Here is a 24,316-nt window from a genome sequence, read left to right as displayed (position 1 = left end):
CCGCCAGGGAAGTCCCTCTAGCTCCTTCTGAAAGTAAAACTTAAGCATGCTGAACATGACTAATCTGTCAATACTTAAATAATGTTCTTTCATAGGGACTAAGTTTCTTTTTAAAAACGTTAATATTTTGCATTGGCGAGTGAGATACGGAGCTCTAGCAGGTGTCAGAAGACATGAGCACTTCATAACTAGCAAGGACTAAACATCATTTTAAATCCAAAGAACACACCTGGTGCTTGTCCCAGGTGTTCTGGTAAATTTTTGACACCTCAGTTTTCCAAATGCACAGCACTGACCTATGTAAATAAACTTTTCTAATGTATACCTAGGATTTAACTTTGTTTTCAGATGAACTTGGTTTTCGATCATGTAAGTTCTCAAGATGAGAAAACAAAAATACATAAACCTTTCAACAGTGTCCCTCAAAGTATAAACTAAAAACAGTTCTTATGCCAAACAACTGTGAAAATGCATTATTTTATGATAATAAAACAGGCAGGCAGGTTTTTTCTTTCTTTCTGCCAAACAGTTCTAACTTAATTTAACTATACCTAATGTGATGGCTTAAGACCAAAGATAAGATATTGCATTAGCGTAACAGCCAGGAATAAAAAGCAGAAAGGAAAAAAAAATGATGTACAGAGCAAGGAACATAAAAGCATGTAAAACTTTATAAGCAGCATTATTTTATAGTCATGCAAATAGAACATTATCCAAATTTCACATTCCTATTTCTTGTATCTGGTAAGTCATGCTAGACAGTTCTCGTAGTAGAAATAAAAATTGATTTGGCACTTACAGCTCTGATTAAATCCTGCTGAACATTTGATCATAAGAGATTTCAGTGCAATGGGGGAAAAAAAAAACTTTCAAAACTGAAAGCATCCAATAACACTTAATGAGAATCTAATCCTCCAGGCTCCAAGGTGTGTATCCAGGAGCAAAGGATTATTAATACAACTACTTTATGAATTTTAAAAATCTCATTTAAGTGAATAAGAAAAGATACTTCCTTCCCAGAAAAGGGAATTTTCGTTATCAATTTACTACAATTAAAAAAAAATCACTTAAAGCTCAAAATAGTTTTTTATAAATAAAATAATACAAAGTAAATTTTATAATTAGTAAGATTTTTGTACTTGTGAGCTTGAGGCAAAATTTTTCCATTAAGGAGTAAAAAAATCCAACTATTTTTCCATATACTGCACTGAACTGTGTATATGTAGGGGGATGGGACAAATAATTTTAACGTACTGGGGCTTTGTCATCTAGCTATTATTTAATCTATATAGGATTTATAAACATCTTTCTCATTCAGATATTTTCACTATAATAGCATTTGATATGATATAATTTGACCTAATAATCCAGTCTCTTCTAAGGACCTATTTTAATTAAAAAGTTAAAGAGGATACCTGGTGAAGAATAAATCTATGTTAAGGAGGGAGGAGAAAACAGGGCTTTGGAAATATTAGTCAGGTGCCAGGTACTTTATATTCAATATCTTTTTAAGGATCTCCCATGACACTAAATAAAGAATTTGAGTCCATTATCCCTGTATCTTAAATAAAGGCAGGGGAAGGGGGAAGATTCCTCATAAGAATCCAGAAAACTAGGTTAATATTAGTATTACCCTTCTTTTTATTTTCTTATTTTTTTATTTTTTATTTTTTGCGGTACGCGGGCCTCTCACTGTTGTGGCCTCTCCCGTTGCGGAGCACAGGCTCCGGACGCGCAGGCTCAGCGGCCAAGGCTCACGGGCCCAGCCACTCCGCGGCACGTGGGATCCCCCCGGACCGGGGCACGAACCCGCATCCCCTGCATCGGCAGGCGGACTCTCAACCACTGCGCCACCAGGGAAGCCCCCCCTTCTTTTTAAAAAATAGATGAAGAAAATGAGGCCCAGAGAAGCTAAGCAATTTGCCCAAGGCCATCATGTAGCTAGCTGTGCAGTGGGGTGGATCAAGATTAAATCTGACCCCCTCCCTCGATCCATGTTTTTTTCTTCTGAACCATGACGCTTCTTACAGGCTCCAAATATTCTAAGATAGTCCTTGAAGCTTCAAAGAGATAAGAGGGCCTCTAAACCTTTGGGTTTTAAACCCACACATGCATACACACCTATACATGAATACATATATACATAGATGTATATATAATTTTCCCCCTGCCGTGAGTTTTCTCTTTTATGCTCTTTCTGGTACAGCTTTAAGTCCTTGGACCCACACGTATGGGAGCCCTGCGAAGGGTCAGAAACACTAGTCGAGCAGCAGGAGGTGAAACACCAGGGGTTTATGTGAGGGTCAAAAGCACTTAATAAGAAAAAGTTTGTTCAGAGCAAGTCATAAGACATATCAGTTCCTAAAGTAAGAAAAAAGGTTTACTGGAAGGGCCAGCTAAATTTATTGGGAATTCTTCAAAATGCAAAATTAACAGTGTAAAAAAATGATCATGAAAATTCAAACACTGACTCACAGACTTACTACATAAAATGTTTAGAGTTGAAACTGACTGTACCTTCCTCATACTATGCCAAAAAAGCTCCCAAATTCCATCTTTTTAAAACATCATCTAGTAATGAAGCAAGGAGAAAAAAGTATTTGAAATAATGGCAAAAAATTTATTTGAATGAACAAGTCTAAGTATACACTACTAATGATTTTACTTGGAGATGTTCGAAAGTTAGATACACTATCCATACTGAAAAAAATCAGCATTAAAAAGACAAAAGCACCTGGGATTTTCAGTACAGGCCTGGAAATCCCTAGCTAAGAGGAAAGAAAAAACACGTCCTGGCAGCTACACTGACAGCGTCTCAGATTTGCTTCCTAATCCAACCACATTAGTAACATAAATGAGTGAATCAAAAGACTTACTGAAGAAAATGAGTACAGTTCAGTCCAACATCGCACACTCAATCCACAAGTACCCCTCAGCATATCCCAAAATGGAATCAGGTACTTAAAACAGGTCAACAAAGTCTTGGGGAAAAAACCATTATACTTCCCGTGTATAATTAGTTATTAACTGAATTCCCTCCCTGACTGAAGAGAAGCTAACAGAACCTTGTGAAATGTGAATTTTGGACAATAATTTCAAATTAAAAGAAAGGAAAGCAAGCTGTTTTAAACCGCTGCATCTGAGAAAGAGACAAAGGCGCGAACATAAAAGGAAGACACCACAGTCCACTCATGAGGAGCCGAAAGACAGGCGGTAAAGTTGGCGCGAGTCACTGAGGGCAGATCACCTGCGGCTTTCATCCAGCACATCCAGGATCTGCTGGCAAGCCCTACGAGTGGAAGACTGGATAAGCGACAAAATGCCACGAGCGGAGGAAGGATTAGCTCCATCTTCAGGTAGCATACGGGGAGGACAAACCCGAACCTGTTGTGGCGATGGTGTCACACTGTTTACACAAGCACAGCAAATGAAGAGAAAAACACTCAAGTCAGATTTGTATAAAACTTCAGCTCAGCAGTTTCCCCAAAACCTCATATTTTAAGAATTACTGTTTTCTTGCCCATTTTTTCCCACCCTTCATTTTCCCCCAAAAGAGTCAAGCCAAAGAAGTTAATAATCATATTAAATTGTTTTAAAAAACCAGCTACCATGCAGCATCTGTAACTGTAGCTTTAAACATCAAATTAAACAAACTGAATATGAAAGAACAACTTTAAGAGGGAAGAGAACTACGGCAAGGAGTATATTCAACCCCCAGCTTCGGAGAAGCTGCATTCTTTGCTTTGTGTGTATATTCAAATTCAGTCAACCAAGCCTCTAACAAACAACATTGCACTGCAACTTATGGATGGGCAGAACAGTCAGATAGAGAATTCTGGTATATCGGCGTCAAGGTCTACACACATGAATCCAAAGTGATTCCATGAAAATGCCATTTCAGATACTTCACAAAGACAAAGAAGCAATCTGAGTTTATGATGAGTAAATTTAAAGATGAATTAAAGTTTCAGAAAGTTAACAAAAGCATTTTGATTACCTAATTACATTAAAGCATATGCTCCCTAGCTAAATGACTAAAACATAAAGCTACTCCCAATTCTGTGAATACAATGAAAAGGTAAGGATGGATGTTAAACAGCTACTTCTGGGTTGCTCAGTGACAGTGATCTTAACCATTCTTTCACACGTGAGTTGCGATTCACAATTTCTTTGGCTCCCCTGACAGCACCTCCTAAAAGCTGAGAGCATTTGAATGAAGCAATTTTACAATTCTAACCTGAACTCTTTATTTTCAGAGGCCTGTCTAATGTTAGAGCATGATCAGCCATATGAGGTATTTAACTGATATATGGACTTGGCATCTGGTTTGTTGTATGAGGTTTTGTTACAAGAGGACTATTGGAAGTGGGCTCAATATTTTTCTAACTTAACATGTATTTGTTTGGGAACCACAAAATAAGTGCAATAATGTTTGAAGGGGTAACTGTAGTCTAATATTATTCCCAGAGTCCCAGAAAATTAAAAACAAAATCTTCTCCACAATTTTGTGAATAATTTTCAGTGTCTTGATGATCCAAAGTGAGAAGTACAATAAACATGAAAACCATGCTGTCCAAAGACTACTTAAAAGGAAAGATTTAAGCCAAATCTTGGCATACTGAGAAATTAATCTGTCAGGGCTGATTCACCATAGGAATTAGGCCTAATCGTGTCAAGATAAATGCAATTTTTAAGACGCAAGCTCATGCATGGATGGTTACCTTAAACGTCTGTCTACAGACTAGGAATCTTCTGTAATATATATAACGTATCAGCAACAGTGTATATATATATATATATATATATATATATATATATATATATAGCTTATCAACTGACCCATGGTACTTGGCAAAACCCACACTGGGTATCCAAGAAGAGTAAAAGAATCAGTATATCTGGGACTCAAAGTCTAGGTACTAGCCTTGCACTCATAATTCTCTTTAGGCAGCATGGAGAAAACCTGAATCTCTTGCTCTTTGTGAGAAACCAGACTGAATTCATGTTAGAAAAGTGTCACCAGAGGCAGGAATAAAGTGGCCAGTTCTGTGTCAACATAAACAGGCAATCCATCTAACACTCTTCTTGACAGCAGTGCCAACATACCTGTATAAATTTATACTTAAGCAAGTTTTAAAAGACTAATCAGTACAATATCTATTGATATAATTAAAGCGTTTGTCTTCGTATTTTGGGGCTAAATTGAACACTTCCCATATCACTTTGTACTAGTAAATAAATTAGCCATATACGTATTAAAGTCTATAACGATCAATATTTAGAATTATAATCTTAGAGCAAAAACGCTGACAAACTGAATCCAAATCCATGAAAAAAGTTTGATGCATTTTGCCCATTAAAATTTAAAAGGAAAGAAGGCTTCCTTTGATAGAACTAATTTTGTCAGAAATAAGCAGTAGGAATTGTTTATTTAAGTTCTAAAAGTACAAGTTTTTCCTGTCCCTACACAGGAAATCAGGTCAACTAGCATAAATTATTTTCAGATTAATTGCAAGGAATTCTTAACATGGAATGCACAGAAGACTGAGTTTTAAAAACAGTCTATAAGATCACTTTCAATTCTAAGATTCTATGATCACATAAAACTGGAATATGGTATTAAATGGAAAAAAGTCCTACATGGTCCATAATTGTAACTTAATAAGAAAACATGTTTACGGAGAAGGATAAAAGTTAAATTAAGTCTTCATCAATACTAGTAAAGATATTTCATCAAGACTAATATCAAAAACATATTTGGACTTCAGGTTGTTTCTGAAAAGAAATTAGTTTCAAAGATTAGTAAGAAATCTGACTTTTCATTAATTTATATGGTAATCTTTCATAAACAGCAAAAACAGAGTAGGAAGCATTTTATACAACACTTTGGGCAGTGTACGTATAGATTAAATGCCCTTGATTGTTAATATTTATTTCTATCTACAGATGAACTGAATGATTAAATCATAAGATGACCATAGTTCACCCTTATTAGAAGAAACAGTCTAGCAATTCTTTCTTCTTCAAGCTTTAAGCAGTCTTGCAAGTCTCTTTACAAATAAAAAAATTTAAACTCAGCCATAAAAAGGAACGAAACTGGGTCATTTGTTGAGACGTGGATGGATCTAGAGACTGTCATACAGAGTGAAGTAAGTCAGAAAGAGAAAAACAAATATCGCATATTAACGCATATATGTGGAACCTAGAAAAATGGTACAGATGAACCGGTTTGCAGGGCAGAAATTGAGACACAGATGTAGAGAACAAACGTATGGACACCACGCGGGGAAAGCGGCAGGGGTGGTGGTGGTGGTGTGATGAATTGGGAGATTGGGATTGACGCGTATACACTGATGTGTATAAAATGGATGACTAATAAGAACCTGCAGTATAAAAAAATAAATAAAATAAAATTCAAACATTCAAAAAAAAAATTTAAGATCGAAAAAGAATAAGCCCCATTTTAGCAACTGGTCTGACGCTAGCTGGGATGTCCAGCACTGGCATCAACTGTGACAGGAAACAGTTCAGAGTTGAGTTTCATCTCTGTCCACTCATCCACCCAACCAAAGTGGACTGACTGTTGGGGGTTTTTTTTGTTTGTTTTGACACATGAACTATTGTGAAAAATTAAAAAGTAAACATACTGCGAAGGCACTGAGATTATTTAAGCAGATGGTATAATATTAGTAATTTAATAAAAATGCATGTTGATGATAAATTGGTCCTAGTAATGTTACAAAACAGCAAAATCTGTTTTACCTTTCTTTCATAAAAGATAAGGAAATTCTGAAGAAAGCACTTACATTTACCATGCTATTTCATTAGTAATAGCTCTCTCTCATGCTTACAGGAAATCTTACTACACAACTGCTGAGTAAATAACACTAGCCAATGTCAGAACTCAAATTGAAAAGATTTACTTGGCATAACTATGTCATTATTACAAGGTAAGTCCAAAGTCAAACACCTCTTACTGCGTGGGTTGTCATAGGAACAGTGTTTCTCAAACTGTGAGAATGATCTCTTTGGTGAGGGTCCAGCCTCTTCCAAAAATACAGTAAAGGTAAAACAGTAAAAAGGGGGAGAAAAAATTCTCACTGAAACACAAATTCTGTATCATTTCTTTTGAAATTTTAAAGAGAGAAAGCTTTAATTTGTTGCCACTAAGGTAACTGACTAGTTCTTAGAAGCATAACAAGAGAATAAGAACAGGAGAAAAGTCATTGGTTGCCAGAGTGGCTTCTGATACTTAAGAACTACATTAGCTGTTGAATCTTGTACTGCACGCCAAAGTGCCCCCTCCCCTTAGGAGGCCAGTCATTCTCACACCTAGTTCTAGCACACGTACAGAAAGAGTGGGTCTAGTGACCTCAAAATACTCTTCCAAAGCATAATTTTAATCTATGGAATTAAAGAAAAAACTTAATGACAAACTACACTCAGACTCTTTGTCCTTCTGGGTGAAAATGAACAAGAAAAGATAGTATGCTAAAATTTTCAAAAAGATTGGGATCACTGAACCTCGTTCAACTGAATCTATAGAGGACTAATATGCCAACCAAAGCAAAATGAAGGAAATGTAAAAGGATGCTTGGTGTAAATTATTCCATTTTACTTTCACCCTTATACCCAAAATCATACATAACTTCCTTGGTCTATTTATTTTTTTTCTTAACAAAGTATATGATGACAGCTTGAGAAATCCTGAAACAGAGGTACTAAAAAGCCAAACAGTAAGAGAATTAGGGCATTACATACCAATTACCTGGTGAAATATTAGTATAACAAAAAGCCTGCAAAATTAAAACAACTCCTATTTGTGAAAAGCAGAGTAGATAAAATCTTACGTGTACTCCGGTGCAGAAATCGGTGCCTGGAACCTTGAAATTTTATTTCTTGGGGCAGAATCTGATCTGTGCCACCTTAAATAATAATTATGCTTCTTTTTACATATTCAGCTTTTATAACACAAACAGAAAGCTAAATACGATTGGTCAATCGTTTCTGTGTCAATAGCTGACAATAATCCTATTGTCTCTTGAAAGTAAATAAGAAAACAAAGGCCAGTGTTTCTGCTCTTATACCCATATAGACTTCTATTCTTAAAGCCAAGGAATAAATAAAGTGGAGGCAGGCAATGGTTCATGCACAATGACACATAAATAATCTCACATTACAAAGAAAAGACTAAAGTAGGTAAAGACAGGGAGAGTCTAATAATTGCTCTGGTAGAGGTAAAATACAGCCGTGTTATATTAATAGCTTCTTCCTTACCACACTGCCAACATTAAATACATAATGTGCTCATTATATAAAAATTCTAAAGTTCGCTCAATGTAGGTTCTTAAAGATGAATACAATTGTATAATTAATAATGTTAGGAGAAGAAAGGGCAAGGTTACATTATTAACAAAAAGATGGTTAAGTATGTTACCATGTAACGGTAACATAAACTACCACCAAAACAAAAAGTATGGTTGAGTAATGTAAGCATTTCATTGCAAAAATTGTATAGTTAAATATTCATGTTATTTTTACTACCAAAAATTAAAACATGAGATTCTGTTTTATTTAAAAATGCCATTAAGGCAACTTAAAGAAAAAAAGAATTCAAATATTAGTTAACTTTGGTAACCTTTTCTGTTATGAGGACTTACATTATAGGTAACTGCAAAAATATCTATGAACTAATCATTTACTGTAAATCATACTTCACTAGGCTGGTTTTTATATATAATAGAGCTGTTTCCCTTCTCTTCAACTGAACTCAGCTATCAATAATATATACTTTGTGGGAGAAAAACCCAAAAATGATGCTATAGTAAAACAGTCCTGGTTTTATTTCACTAATGGGAAGTTTCAAAGTAATTACGGACCTAAACAATAAGCCATATCTTTATATAATAGGAAACTTCATTAGAAACTTTTGGTGCCTTAGAAAATATTACAAACAGAAAATAACAAAAGCCCTCAGGTGTATGTTTAATCATTCTGAGAGGGTACTAAATATCAAGAAGCTAACTTCACCATAAATTATATAGTCTTTTCACCATTTGTGTAACATAATCGAATACATTCTAGAAAAATGGATTCCATGGACTGGCTGACATCACTGTAAGCCAGGTACCTTCAGGGAAACATACAGTTATCATAAAAACTTCATATTAATAATGGCTGAACCTTTCAGATAGGCCTTCCCTGAAGGAGACATATATTCTTTTAAACTTACTATCTTCCTATATAACCCTTCAGAATAACTCTAACTACTTTAGGAGACATTTAAAGATTCCCCAAGAAATGAGAACCGTTATAGTTCTCCTTTGCACCTAACACAAAAAAAGAGAGACTCTACCCCCTTCAAAATCCCGTCTGCATCCTTATACTCTTTAGTCAAGTCTGAATTAGAACTTGATATGGTTTAACAGAAATAGTATAATTGCACTGTGCTCTAGTTATTTTGTATGTAAATTTAAATGTTTTGCTTTTAGCTAGATTTGCAAGCTCTGTGAGAGACGTATCATCTGATTCTTTGGCCGTTCCCAGAGAAACTAATATGGACTTTCCTGGTGGTCCAGTGGTTAAGACTCCACACTTCCAAAGCAGGGAGTGCAGGTTCGATCCCTGCTCAGAGAACTAAAATCCCATGTGCCGTGTGGCCAAAAAAAAAAGTCAGTTTGAAAAGCTAATATGATGCTTGATATCAGATATGGTTCATGGTGAATAAGCTTATGAAAACTGACTGAAAATTTAATGAGGAAGAAACATTAATTTACATTAACAATCTAAATCATCAATGGCTTTGAGATTTAAAATTCTGACCAGTTTTTAAAGGGATATTTTATTTTTAAAAACCCATTAATTTTAATAAAACAACAAAAAGCACTTGCCCAATTTAAAACATCTTATAGTGGGGTAGCTTTAAGATCAGGGTATAACGTAACCAAATGAGCAAGAAAGGTTTACACAAATAGTCTGTCAATGTATTTAAATTTTTGGGAAATGAAAGGGATCCAAGAATTCAACGACTCAGTAGGCAGAGAGCTAAAAATTAATCTTGGAAAGTAAAAAAATTCGACTTGCTTACACTACGTTGTTTACCATGGCTCATGAGCAGAGCTGGAAAGGGCTAATCCTGTGACAATCTTATGACAAACTGAGTAACTTGAAAATAAAGATGCCTCTTTAATAAAGTGTTTTATTTTATATTCCCCCCCCAACCTACATGCTAGATAAGCATTTTTGAAGGCTACATAGAACTGAGCACTTACTTTTATCAATTTTTCTTAAGTATACTTTATAGATTTCCAAAATAAGCAAATCATATTTATAGAAGACTATCATACACACAGAAGAGGATAACAGTATTGAAAAATTCTCACAAACAAAATGGTCAGACTTCAAAGCTATAAAGAGTACTGCAAAAATATAAAGTTGATGTAAATGTATAGCAGATTTCAAACACTATTAGAATTATTTTTTTCTCCAGGTTCTTAGGCATAAAACATACAGTTCCTCCTCTTTTTTAATATTTGAGAGTTTAAAAAAGGAAGTAAATTATTTAGAAAAGGATGGGACAGACAGTATACGGAGAAAACTTAATGAAGGAGATACAATGCTTAGTGGTTCTACTCACATGGAGTCAGTCCTGACCAGCTGTCCATTTTGGCGAACAGCATTTTCACTCATAGAGCGCTCTCTTTTTAGCCTGCCAACTGCACGGATCTGTTAGGCACAAAGAAAGGCAAAGGAATAGAGAATATTCTTAATAGCCTAGTAACTGCTTAGCATCAAAAGGACCTTTATCAAAGACTAGCCACAAAATTTACAAAGAACTTAGCCAAGAACTGCTACCAGCTATGTGTATTATACGTAGACATGTTTAAAAAAAAAAAAGAACACCCTACTTATTATAATGCAGATAAACTTAGGAATGCTTATCTTCTTTACAAAAAAAGTTACTTCTAGTTTCAAGTATCAATCTTACTTGCTACAATTATTAGTATTTTTATTTATCATAATTTATACAATATACTTACATTATTTAAGAACAATTTACAATAGTTTTTAAAGGCACAAACACTATAGGACATGGAATATATTTGTACTCAAATAAGTGTTCCTGGCTTCTGGGGTTAAAACAAATTCAGATTTGGTTGGATATCTGAAAACTAGACTTAAAAAAAGTTTTACTAGCTTAAAGGTTTTAGCATTCTAGAAGTAGCCACAATCTTCCATCTCAAACACTCTTCTTACAGAATGTTATCACTGACCTCTTTCCATTAAGGAATAGAATCTATGTTCCCTTACCTTGAAATTGGGTACTCTAGTGACTGCTGCAGAGATGACACAATGTGACTTCTGAGGTTAGGTCATAAACAATAAGGCTTCTGCCTTTTTCCCCTTCCCCAGGGGAGCTGTTCGAGATTGGAACAATGACACCATGACGTGAGGATGCCCAAGCAGCCACACAGAAGGCCATGTGTAGGTGCACCAGCCAATAATCCTGGCTGAGGTCCACACAACAGGTAATATCAACTGACATGTGAGTGAGTAAACCTTTAGATGACTGCAGCCTCAAGCTGTGTGAGTCATCCAGAGCCTTTGATACTTCCTAGCCTAGGCCCAGATAATATACAACAGAAATAAGCTTTCCCCATTATTCCTGATGCAAATACCTCACCCACAGAATCCATGAGCAAAATTATTTTTGTTTCAAGCCACTAAGTTTAGGGTGGCTTATTAAGGGGCAATAGAGAACTAGAACAATGGTAATCATTAACTTCACTGCTTTTTTAGAATTTTTTTTTCTTTTTTTACTACAAACACCCATGGCAACTTAATAGTTAAAGAAAAATTTGAACTTTACTGTAAAGGACAACTGGTGTGTGAACCAATGGACTTGATAATTAAGACTTTCAAAAATGCACACCCAGTATCTATTAATGCTCAAAGACTTGGGAATAGATTATCAGGTTATAAGCACCACCAAAGCAGAATAAATCCTGTACTTCATGCCAGCAAAACTTAAAACTACTATGCAGCACACAATTTCAGAGACTGGTTCAGATTTGGTTATGGTTATAAACCATTTACCCATCCAAACAAAAGAAAAAAAACATCTAAAAACAGAAAAGGAGTTGGTTCAGAGCCTACTGCAAGAGTTCTTTACAGTTAAACCAAAAATCAAAATTACTTGAAGGCATTTATATATAAAAACTAACACCTCCACAGTCAAACACACTTCACTAATAGTGAGCAGTGCTGGGGTGCTTTGTGAAAATCCCACTGATGCTTGCCCTCCTACCTACTGCACAGTTGTGCTTGCTTTTTCTAGAGAACAGTTCTTCCACGTTGTAGGGATCAAGATGAATTTCCTACTATATTAGAACTGTTCCTCTTGCTATGTGGTAAGAACTAATATTCAGCAGACAGGAAGAGACAGGACAAGACAAATTAGTCTATGACTCCAACATGACCTGACAAAGTAGAGGATCCTAGGTCTACTATTATTTTCGCCATTTGAGACCTGATTTAAATTATATCTTAACAGGAACGTTAAGCTCGGTATTACTAACATATTGGGGAAAAAGACAACATAAGACAAAAGCATATATTTGTTATGCCTTCATATGACCAGCTTGTATACTGTAATAACAAAGAACTTTGATACTGCCTGAGGTGATAAGGAACACAGTGATCTTTAAATACTTTGCCCTTTAGTTCACAATCATGATGGTTGTTTTTTTAATTCAACGATTTTTTAAAATTAATTACGTTTGTTCCCAACATTATTGAGATCCAATTGACAATTCAAGGTTTTGAAATGTCATTCAGAACCATCCTGCATTGATCACCCATTATAAAACTTACAGGCACTCCTTAGGCTGAGAAATACAGTTTCCAAGCTTCAGGTAACTTCCTGGAAGTTAGGTCACAGGGTCTTCTGTGTCTAATTATAGGCATAAAATTCTCCTCTAATGTGCTTATACTCTAGAGTTACTTTCGATCATTCACAGAATCCTGGACAAAGCAGTGTCCTCGAGGTCTTTGTTTACTGGTTCTCTAGATTTATCTAGAGCTTGTCTCTCCTTCAAGAATCTAAGATGCCTCAGTATTCTCCCCTATACTGGTCCCTGTTTTTATTTTTTTATATAATTTTTAAAAGTTACACTCCATTTACAGTTACTACAAAATATTGTCTATATTCCCCATGTTGTACAATACATCCTTGTAGCTTATCTTACACCCAATAGTTTGTACCTCTCACTCTCCCATCCTTATATCCCTCCCACAAACTGGTACCCCTAGTTTGTTCTCTATATCTGTGAGTCTACTTATTTTTTGTTATATTCACTAGTTTATTATATTTTTAGATTCCACATAAGTGATACCATATAGTATTTGTCTTTGTCTGGCTTATTTCACTTAGCATAGTGCCCTTCAAGTCCATCCATGTTGCTGCAAACAGCAAAATTTCATTCTTTTTTATGGCTGAGTGATATTCCATTATGTGTATGTATGTGTGTGTGTGTGTGTCTATATATATATATATATGGCATGTCTTCTTTATCCATTCATCTACTGATGACACTTAGGTTGCTTCCATATCTTGGCAACTGTAAATAATGCTGCTATGAACACTGGGGTGCATGTATCTTTTTCGAATTGGTGTTTTTGTTTTTTTTCGGATATATATACTGATTCCCCTGCACTCCCTTTTTTAACAAGACACTTGTTTTACTTCTCAACACATACAAAATAAAAAACTGTAATTATATTAAAACAACCAGTAAGTATTACAAGCACATAGACCCTACCATAGCCTAGTTCTTCATAACCACTGTGATTACTAAACAACCCCCAGAAAATCTGTAGCAAAAACTAAGATTGAAAACTGATTTCTGAAATGTTTGTGTTATGCCTTTTATTTAGGCAGTTTTTTATTCTTTTTAGTATTTTTTAAACAATTTTACTTTTTTAAGAAAAGGATTTCTTTTAATTCTGTCCAGAGAGAGAAAGGGAAATCCTCCATTTTACCATTTGGTATAATCTCAGTGAATAATGGAGAGTTATCCTCAAATAGTATGTAAGTTAGTTGCATTTTCAGTTAAGAAATAAAAAAATGTAACTATTGAATAGAATTATTCGGCAAATTAACAGATACTGATCCCCTTTTTAAAAATAATAGTTCAGAGACATTAATCTGTGAATTGCTGTGGGACTTTTATTGGAAGAGGTAAAGCAGAGTTAAAAATGTGGGCCAAACAATCGGGGTGAACATTCTTACCCCCCAAAACATATTCACTGTCCAAAATTTAAAATAATAAACTACCTGGAAAAATAATGAACCCAATGGGAAGGAAACATGGAATACACGTGTCAGCAGTGAATACAATGCCCGTGCGATAGGGCCATGAAACAGTAACTGCACAAAGGATGTGAGTACACATCTCTGAATCTTCCATGGATGAACGTGCATACATACATACAATTAGTTAAGCTGTTCTTTTTCCTCTTCTCTCCCTTTTGCTCCATTCTACTCATCACAGCCCCAGCTCCTCTTTCTACAGGAGGGGAAAGGAAAGGGAGCTAAACAAACCATCACCAAATTGTGATCCGACCCACATTCATCAGCTTCTCAATTTTCAGAGCTACTGCCAGGACCCTTTTAAGTCCTTCTGAGTGTCCGGGAGTCCTTCCACATTTCTTTTCTGTTTTTTAATTTTTATTGGAGTACTGTTGCTTTACGATGTTGTGTCACTTTCTGTTGTACAGCAAAGTGAATCAGCCATATGTATACATATATCCCCTCTCTTTTGGATTTCCTTCCCATTTAGGTCACCACAAAGCACTGAGTAGAGTTCCCTGTGCTATACAGTAGGTTCTCATTAGTTATCTATTTTATACATAGTAGTGTATATATGTCAATCCCAGTCTCCCAATTCCACATTTGTTTTATGATGTGCCATATGGCTGAGTCACTCATTACACTTCAGGTCAACTATGTTCTTTCACTTCACATCCTCCAGGTTGTCATGGCAATTGAACTGGACCATAACCCGGCACTGATAACCACCTGCTACGTCCTTACAGATTGTTGGATTACAGACCTAGAGCCCTCTGTTAGACACCCATGGCCTTTGTGTTGTCCTTAATGACAGCTTCTAGAGCAGCTGCTTTCCAAGTGTATTCTTTAAAGCAGTCAGTTCTAGCTGGATATATCTCCTCCTAGCCCTTGAGCTAGACACTTTGTACATGGTTGCTGTAGTATTTGGCATCCCGTGTAAGGCTTGCATGGCCTGGATACACTTCCTTTTCTGAAAACATTCATTGCCTTTGTTCTTTTTCAAAACCAGGTCAGGGTTTATATAGACCAATTGATTTGCTCCTTCCCAATCTTCCCAATTCTTGGGACATTTGGGGTTCACTGCTGTTCCAGATTTATTGCAAAAATGAATGGCTTTCTCATCCTTCTCTTCTTTGAAGTAGAAGTTGCCAATTCAGGCAAAAGCTCTTATAATCTGTCTTTAGTTCAATTTGTTTTCTCTTCCCACTTCAGTGGTCTTCTCACAAAGCTCTTGGCCATTTATTGTAATTGATTTTTTCAAAGAAAACCACTGCTTGAGTGATGGGATATACTGATGGAGTCCAAATTTTTTACTGGGTCACACTGCTTCAAGGCTGTGTCAAGTCCTCATATTCTCCAACTCTTTTTCTTTACAGCTCTTCCTTTTTGTTCTCTGGAAGATCTTCTCTCACTGGCTCCCATCTGGAGGTAGTGTCAGTGTCACAGCCTCTTTCTCTTCATTCACACTGCCTAACCTATTCTAAGAACACTGAGAGCTGTCATGATTTGTGTATTTTGCAGTTCATACCCAGATCAGATGGTTTATTGCACAGTTGCTTTATTAGTTCCCTGTAGGTAGAATCACCAAGCAACGGTCTTTCTGAATATTAGCAGAGATTAGGCATACTGATAGGTTCATCAGTTTCCTCTACCTCCAGATTCTATAAATCCTCTCTGAGCTAGGGGGATTACCTGCTTCTTGTTTTAAGGCCTCTTCATAGGTTCACTTGGATACTTGAAGCCAGTTTAAGAAGTCAGTACGTTATTTTCTGCAAATTTATTCCTTGTATCAGTCAGGCTTTTAAACAAAAATTGTATAGTGTTCCTCATAAGTCACCTTCAGGTATTCTTCTTTCTTGCCACAGGCCAGTGGTTCTCAACTGGGTGTGATTTTTTCCCTCCAGGGGACATTTGGCAATGTATGCAGATCATCTTTTATTGTGATAAAATAAACACAACACAAAACTCACCATTCTAACCATTTTAAAGTATATACAGTATACAATTCAGTGGTACCCAGAACATTCACAATGTTGTGCAACTATCCCCACTATCTAGTTTCAGAACATTTTCATCCCCCCAAAAGGAAACCCCATGATTAAGCAGTCAGTCCCAATTACTCTCTCCCCTAAACTCCTGGCAACTACTATTCTGGATATTTCATGTAAGCAGAATCATACAATATATGGCCTCTTCTGTCTGGCTTCTTTGACTTAACATGTTTTCAAGGTTCATCCATGTTGGAGCATGTATAAGTACTTCATTCCTTATTACAGCTGAATAATACTCCACTGTATGGATATCCCACATTTTGCTCATCCATTCATCAGTTGAAGGGCATTTGGGTGTTTCCACCTCTTGGTTATTTGAGACATTTTTGATTTTCATGACTTGAAGGATGCTATTGGCATCTCGTAGATAGAGCTCAAGAATGCTGTTAAATATTTTACAGTGCAAAAGGACAGCTCTCACCACAACAAAGAACTATCTAGTCTAAAATGTCATAGTGCTGAGGTTGAGAAACCTTGGCATATGCTGTAAAATGATTATTACAGAATAACTGATTTAGGGAATCTTACTAGATATATTCTAAGTAGCATCTAAATGAATCATCAATGCTATCAGCACTCAGGGCCTTACTACCCTTCCATTTCAATCCATTTTGTAGAAGCTACCAGAACTCTGGTTCCTTCCCTTTTCTCCTCTGCTCACTAGTTGATTGCCTCTTAAGGGTCACCTGACCCTTCTATGGACTGAAGCACACATCATCACCTTTGCTTTCCTCTTAATAGGCAACTAGTACTAATATCGGAAACTCCTCTCCTGCATCTCAGGATTTGGCTCCTGCCAAAGGTTTTTTTTTTTTTTTAATTGAAGTATAGTTGATATACAATATTACATAAATTAAAGGTGTACAATATAGTGATTCACAATTTTTAAAGGTCATACTCCATTTATAGTTTTTATAAAATACTGGCTATAGTCCCTGTGTTGTACAGTACATCCCTGTAGCTTATTTTTTTTTTTTTTCTTTTTGCGGTATGCGGGCCTCTCACTCTTGTGGCCTCTCCCGTTGCGGAGCACAGGCTCCGGATGCGCAGGCCCAGCGGCCATGGCTCACGGGCCCAGCCGCTCCACGGCATATGGGATCCTCCCAGACCGGGGCACGAACCCGTATCCCCTGCATCGGCAGGCGGACTCTCAACCACTGCGCCACCAGGGAGGCCCCTGTAGCTTATTTTATACATAACAGTTTGCACCTCTTAAACCCTTACCCTTCTATTGCCCCTCCCCACTGGTAACCACTAAGTTCTCTATAACTGTGAGTCTGTTTCTTTTTTGTTATACTCACTAGTTGTATTTTTTAGATTCTCAGACTTACTTCACTTAGCATAATACCCTCCAAGTCCATCCATGTTGTTGCAAATGGCAAAATTTGATTCTTTTTTATGGCTGAGTAGTATTCCAGTGTGTGTGTGTGTGTGTGTGTGTGTGTGTGTGTGTGCGTCACATCTTCTTTATCCATTCATCTTTTTTTTTTTTTTTTTTTTTTTTTTTTTTTTTTTGCGGTACGCGGGCCTCTCACTGTTGCGGCCTCTCCCGTTGCGGAGCACAGGCTCCAGACACGTAGTTCAGTGGCCATGGCTCACAGACCCAGCCACTCCGTGGCATGTAGGATCCTCCCGGACCGGGGCACGAACCCGCGTCCCCTGCATCGGTAGGCGGACTCTCAACCACTGCGCCACCAGGGAAGCCCTCCATTCATCTTTTGATAGACACTTAAGATGCTTCCAAATCTTCAGCCACAAGGATGCTTTCACAACAATGATATTTGTACCTATTGAGCTTTTCACATCAATTAGAACATGCTAAACATACTACACATATTACATTTAATTCTCTCAATAATCGTATGCAGTTGGCATTATTCTTATCATTATTTTAGAGATGAGCCTTGGAATTGTTAAATAACTTGCCCAAAGTTATGTGGTTAATAAGTAGCAAAGTAGGCCTTCAAAATTAGGTTAATTCTCAGCCTCAGCTTTTCACTCCAGTGCTATACACTTTGGACATTTACCACATTTGACTAAATATCAATTACAGCAGGAGTAAACCCCACATGGGCTTAAAACCTAGGTCTACTGAGAGACAGTACTCATCTTGTTTTCAGTTGGTTATTCACACCAAGTAGGCATAAGTGTCTAAAATGGCGGGAGCATAAAGATCAGAAGACAAACAAAACCTGAAGAATATCAAAGGGAGGGTTTCTCTCCTGGCAGAATCCTCATTCCAAGACAATATTATTCACAGCCGTAATGGTCTTCCCCTCACTCAGACCACTATGAAGGAACCATGTCTCACTGCACAGTGTCTTACACAAAAGCTCAAAAAATGTCTGTTAAATAAATATCAGTACAATTCTGCAAGTACCTTAGTGCCTTTTGATCGTGTGAACATTCAAATTTAGTACTTTTCACCAAGTAAATACCTAGAATGTCTAAACTGGCACCTACGAGTGTAGTATCTGAGTCACCTCAGCTGAAACTTCCAACCTAAGAAAAGGCCATACCTAGTACTAGGAAACTGCACTCCCGTAGGTTATATGGGTGATTTACCCTCTTAAGAAAGGATTATATGAAAAATGAAAGACAAGGGCAGTGCCCTTATCAATAAAAACATATCTTTGCACACTGTTTTATACTAGCATCATGACAACACAGGAATTTAGAAGTTATCATGAAAAAGTTGCAACTACAGAAAAGACAGAGAAGGAGTCTTACAAGATGGGCCCTGAATCAATAGCAAAGGCAAGATTTGAACTTTGCGACTAACACCTTATTAGTCCATATACTATCATATTTAGGTCAACAAGGCCATTAACATTACACGATACGGTAACTAACTCAGTAGAAACTTTTCAGCAAGCAGGGAGAATAGGTAGTATCAAGGGGAAAAAAGAGCTTTCTTTGCCATTTGCCAGACTGCTTTTATAACAAAGTGATGCATTAATTTTTTCCCATGCTAAACTTCCCAAATTTTTCTGTATTGCTTAAAGTATAACTCCCAGCCATAAAAGCTCATCCTTCAAGACCACATGAATGTTAATGATTTCCACAAAATTGTCATTTTCCTGAAATATAATATTTAAATTAAAAAAACCCAACAGCATAGTATCTTATTTGGGGTATTTATAACTGGAATTTATAGTAATCAACATTCCGTGCAAAAGGATTCCACTACATATTACCAATGATATGATTTATAGCCTCTTAACTCCTCTTTAACTTTTGCTTCTGTCTCTATTATTTCAAATACAGATGATGTTAAAACTCTAGCACTTACTTCTTCATTTTGAGGGGCTGGAGCAGGTTTTTCTAAATCCAGAAAATCTAGTGGTCTTTCACTTAGTGTAAGTACACGAGGTGGTGTTTTTAGTGCCAGAGGTTTGAAGGGAGTTGACTGTATAAGGTCAAGATCTGCTGGTCTTGAAAATGCAATGTCTTCATTATTTCCTAAGCGTAGGGGAAAAAAAAAAAAAGGAAAGGAGGGAGATTTTTTAAAGACATAGGTTTTATTAAAATGTATTTGCCATTACACACCCACTAGCAATAGCTAAAATTAAAAAGACTAACAATACAAAGTGTTGGCAAGGATGTGGTGCAAATGATACTCTCATATGTCACTGATGGGAATATAACAGGGTACAACCAATTTCAAAAATAGCTTGACAGCTTTTCATAAAGTTAAATGTCATAACTTATCATATGATCTAGCAATTCCACTCCTAAGAGATATGAAAACACATGTCTTCATAGCAGCTTTATGCCTAATAGCACCAAAAAGGAAACAACCCAAATGTCCACCAACAGGTGGATGTATAAACAAATTGTGGTTTATCCACACACTGGAATATTAGAAATAAAATGGTATGAACAAATGATATAGCAACAATATGGAAGAATCTCAAAAACATTACACTAAGCAAAAGAAGCCAGACCCAATATATCAGTCCATTCATACGAAACTCTGGGAAAGACAAGTGTGATCTCTGGTTATAAAAAGGAGATTATGGTTGCCTGGAATTGAGGGGTAGGAACTGAATGAGAAACCTTTTGGCGGGTAATGAATATGTTCTATATCTGGACTGCGGGAGAGGTTACGTAGGAGTATACATTTGTCAAAACTCATCAGGCTGTACACTTTAAAATTACACTATTTTATGTATGTAAATTATATCTCAATAATTAGTTGAATTATTAAAAAATACTATTTGAAATTTCAGACTATTGCAATTTATAAAATTTTTGAAGAAAATGTAAAGTTGCATTTCCCAACCCCTTTTCTAAGTAATATTTTGAAAAATCCCAAAAGTTTTCATAAAAATAGATAAAATACATTTATCAGGCAACTTTATAAACAAATATAAAATACCTGCTACAACAATTCTCTCTGGAACCTGCATAATCACACTAGCATTTGAAACTCCTTCTTGGAATCCTTGTTCCAGGTCAGCATTTGGTGGTGCTACCTTTAATTTTTCCGGGACCCTCATTCGCTGACTAATACCTTCGGTGTATTCCATTTCATATTGAATTCGACTAATTTCCGCCATCTCAGCAGCACTGGGAGAAGGAAATGCTGCCCCACTCACTCTGCGGGCAAAAAATTTAAAGACAGGGATGACTGAGTGTTAAAATGTCAGTCTTTTCTATGTAGTGAAGTTAGAACACCTTTTAGAAAGAGCAAAGCAGACATCTCATTTGTGAGTACTGAATACATACAAAGGAAAAATAAAAGATTGAAGAAAATGTTTTCCTCAACATAATACCTTCTCACTTAGTTGAAACTGCACCTTGAGGATATTGCTTAGGAGCAAATTTTTTAAATTATTGTATAACCACAAGACGAATGTGCACACACATACACTCTCTTCCTCTCTGCATAAATAGATATGCATGCTGCTTACATAACTCAAAAAATGCCTAAAATAAAACTTAAATAGAAATTTCCTAATGAATTATATGAAGGGAAGCTGCTAGAACTTTATAAAAATGAAATTAGAAATTCGTGTCATGCATGGAAAAAATAAAACCTTTTAATGACGAAAATCAGCTTCATAAGGTAAATAATGTTAATTCTAAATTTACTAAAAAAGAAGCAACCCCCTGAATTTCACAAAATAAAAATTAAAACTTACTGAATGTATATCTGATGACTGAGATGAAATGAATACCAAATACAGAATATATACTAATAAAATCCTTAATGTTTGCATTCATTTTGAGGGACTATAGTGTGAAAGTTTCACACTATTAATTTGTATTCAGTATCATATTTACATGTATATTTTTAAAAAAACATGGCATGCCTTTAAACGGAAAGACAGAACAAATGTACTGAGAAACCTAAATCAGAGAAGGGGTCCATGCTCCAGGGAAATGCAGCAGAAAGGAAGTTGCCCCAAGATACAAAATGCTGACAGAAGTGTAAAAGAACATGATTAACCTATGGGTAATCAGCTTTAAAGCAACTATGTCTCAAACCTATAATGCCAGCTCAACTGAATAAAATGTCACTGACCTTCCTAGTGATGTGTCATTGCTTGTTCTTTTACTCATTTTTAATACAGTAAATACACGTTTATAATAGCTATTAAAATACTGCCTCCCTGTAGTTCATTTTACTTTACACAACAATTCCCCTACAGATCTGAATTTTTTTGGAGGTGTACATAACAACACGGAAACTGCTTTTCCAGCTGTAAAAAAGAAAGAATAAAAATCAGTATTTCAACAATTCATTTCATAAGAAAACTATCAATAAAAGTAAATATCTACTTAAAATTATTTTTGGATTTCAACCAAAATCAATTTTCAAATCTCTCCTAAGAAGAGTTATTCTATACCTCAAAAAAATATAAAGACTGTTTTAAGCATAGTCACTGTATTATGATTTTGCAAACGGGATAAAGAAAAGCTACTCAAATATATATACAAATGTGAAGTCAGATTAGAAGAAAACATTTTGCCATAAAACTCCTCTAATTATTATATTCTAAAGGGGAAAAAGATCCTTTTCTTTTTCAGCCTAGGTACAAATGAAAAAATTATGAAAATAATGTAAAGGGCAGAAAAATGTATTTGAAGTAACCTAATATTTGATGTATAAGTAATGGTTTCTTTAAAAGGAAACAACTTTGAAAACCAAATTACACTACATTTTCAGCAGAAGATATTATATATAAATCCAGGTCAATAAAAAATCAAAGACAGTATAAATGTAAGCCATAGCTGGGACATTTCTTAAACTCCATGTCAGAGATATATCACACATTTTAAACTCTACCTTACTGACATGCTTTGGAGAGTTCTTAGAGGTTGCTAAGGGGCTAAGCCCTGACAAATGGTTACTTACGACTGCTAACTTGCACCCTTTATTCTTTACCAAAATGTGTGAATTTTAAGAATTTGCATGCAAATGGTTTAAAGACTAAGAAAATAGAGCCAAAAGAAAATTTTTACTCACAAAAGTGTACCAACTATTGCTTGCTTTTTGGCATTATCTGTTTCTGTGCTTCATATTAAATCCTTTAACTTGCTTCAATATGCATGTGCTGGATTTAGAGCCACTTTTGTCCCTGGGGGAGAAAAAACAGGAGCTAACTGAAAAACTAGATGTACTCCCATCAGGGATTCACTGCTGGAAATACTCCAAATAATGAAAGTCACTAAAGACGCACAACCTTACCTTAAAAAAAAACAGTAAAATAAATAAAGAAAAAATGAAAAAGCTTACCACCAATTTTAGGCCTAGAGACAGAACCCTACAGCCATTCACTAGTTAATGCAAGATAAAAGATAATCATTGCTTCTGACTTGAAACAAAGGAAAACAAACCTGATGAAAAATACTTATGTTTAAAGAATCTTAATACTTATGTATATAAATAAGTGTATATATAAGTGTATATATAGACACACAAATTAAGGAGGAGCAAATGCATTGGCTAAATTTTCATCCAGCTATTTTCATTCAGTATTTAATTTCATATTTGTTTCATTTCATTCCCAACTTTAATTTGGTATTTAATTTGAACCAGTAACACACGCACATGGTACAAAGTACACAAGAACACACAGAGGTGTAGGGCCAGAAACTATAAAACTCTTACAGGAAAACATAGGCAGAACACTCTATGACATAAATCACAGCAAGATCCTTTTGGACCCACCTCCCAGAGAAACAGAAATAAAAGCAAAAATATACAAATGGGACCTAATGAAACTTCAAAGCTTTTGCACAGCAAAGGAAACCATAAACAAGATGAAAAGACAGCCCTCAGAATGGGAGAAAATATTTGCAAATGAAGCAACCGACAAAGGATTAATCTCCAAAATTTACAAGCAGCTCATGCAGCTCAGTATCAAAAAAACAAACAACCCAATCCAAAAATGCGCAGAAGACCTAAATAGACATTTCTCCAAAGAAGATATACAGATTGCCAACAAACACGTGAAAGGATGCTCAACATCACTAATCATTAGAGAAATGCAAATCAAAACTACAATGAGGTATCACCTCACACCAGTCAGAATGGCCACCATCAAAAAATCTAGAAACAATAAATGCTGGAGAGGGTGTGGAGAAAAGGGAACCCTCTTGCACTGTTGGTGGGAATGTAAACTGATACAGCCATTATGGAGAACAGTATGGAGGTTCCTTAAAAAACTAAAAATAGAACTACCATACGACCCAGCAATCCCACTACTGGGCATATACCTGAGAAAGCCATAATTCAAAAAGAGTCATGTACCACAATGTTCATTGCAGCACTATTTACAATAGCCAGGACATGGAAGCAGCCTAAGTGTCCATCGACAGATGAATGGATAAAGAAGATGTGGCACATATATACAATGGAATATTACTCAGCCATAAAAAGAAATGAAGTTGAGTTATTCGTAGT

The 24,316-nt window shown here is 35.9% G+C and overlaps 1 protein-coding gene across 10 annotated transcripts in view; it reads right to left on the bottom strand.

The window, feature by feature from the left end:
* Positions 1–24,316, bottom strand: part of MFF (mitochondrial fission factor) — a 38,379-nt gene that overhangs the window by 10,863 nt on the left and 3,200 nt on the right. For 3 of the 10 annotated variants that reach the window (XM_081242718.1, XM_081242716.1, XM_081242719.1), the window contains exons 2-8: positions 22,877–22,988; positions 21,932–22,109; positions 20,783–21,003; positions 19,694–19,863; positions 10,637–10,725; positions 7,851–7,925; positions 3,248–3,406 (exon numbers count right to left, since the gene is read on the bottom strand). In XM_081242718.1, coding sequence (XP_081098844.1) covers positions 3,248–3,406; positions 7,851–7,925; positions 10,637–10,725; positions 19,694–19,863; positions 20,783–21,003; positions 21,932–21,969 — 752 coding nt within the window. In that variant the 5' untranslated portion in view covers positions 21,970–22,109; positions 22,877–22,988. The remainder of the gene's footprint in view (positions 1–3,247; positions 3,407–7,850; positions 7,926–10,636; positions 10,726–19,693; positions 19,864–20,782; positions 21,004–21,931; positions 22,110–22,876; positions 22,989–24,316) is intronic. The other 7 variants (XM_081242724.1, XM_081242725.1, XM_081242717.1 and 4 more) reach the window with 4 other exon arrangements.

Source organism: Mesoplodon bidens (genome assembly GCF_964165515.1).
Source record: "Mesoplodon bidens genome assembly, chromosome: 8".
Classification (NCBI taxonomy): Eukaryota; Metazoa; Chordata; class Mammalia; order Artiodactyla; family Ziphiidae; genus Mesoplodon; species Mesoplodon bidens.
Note: the sequence above shows the minus strand (reverse complement) of the source record. Positions and strands in the feature narration are given on the sequence as shown.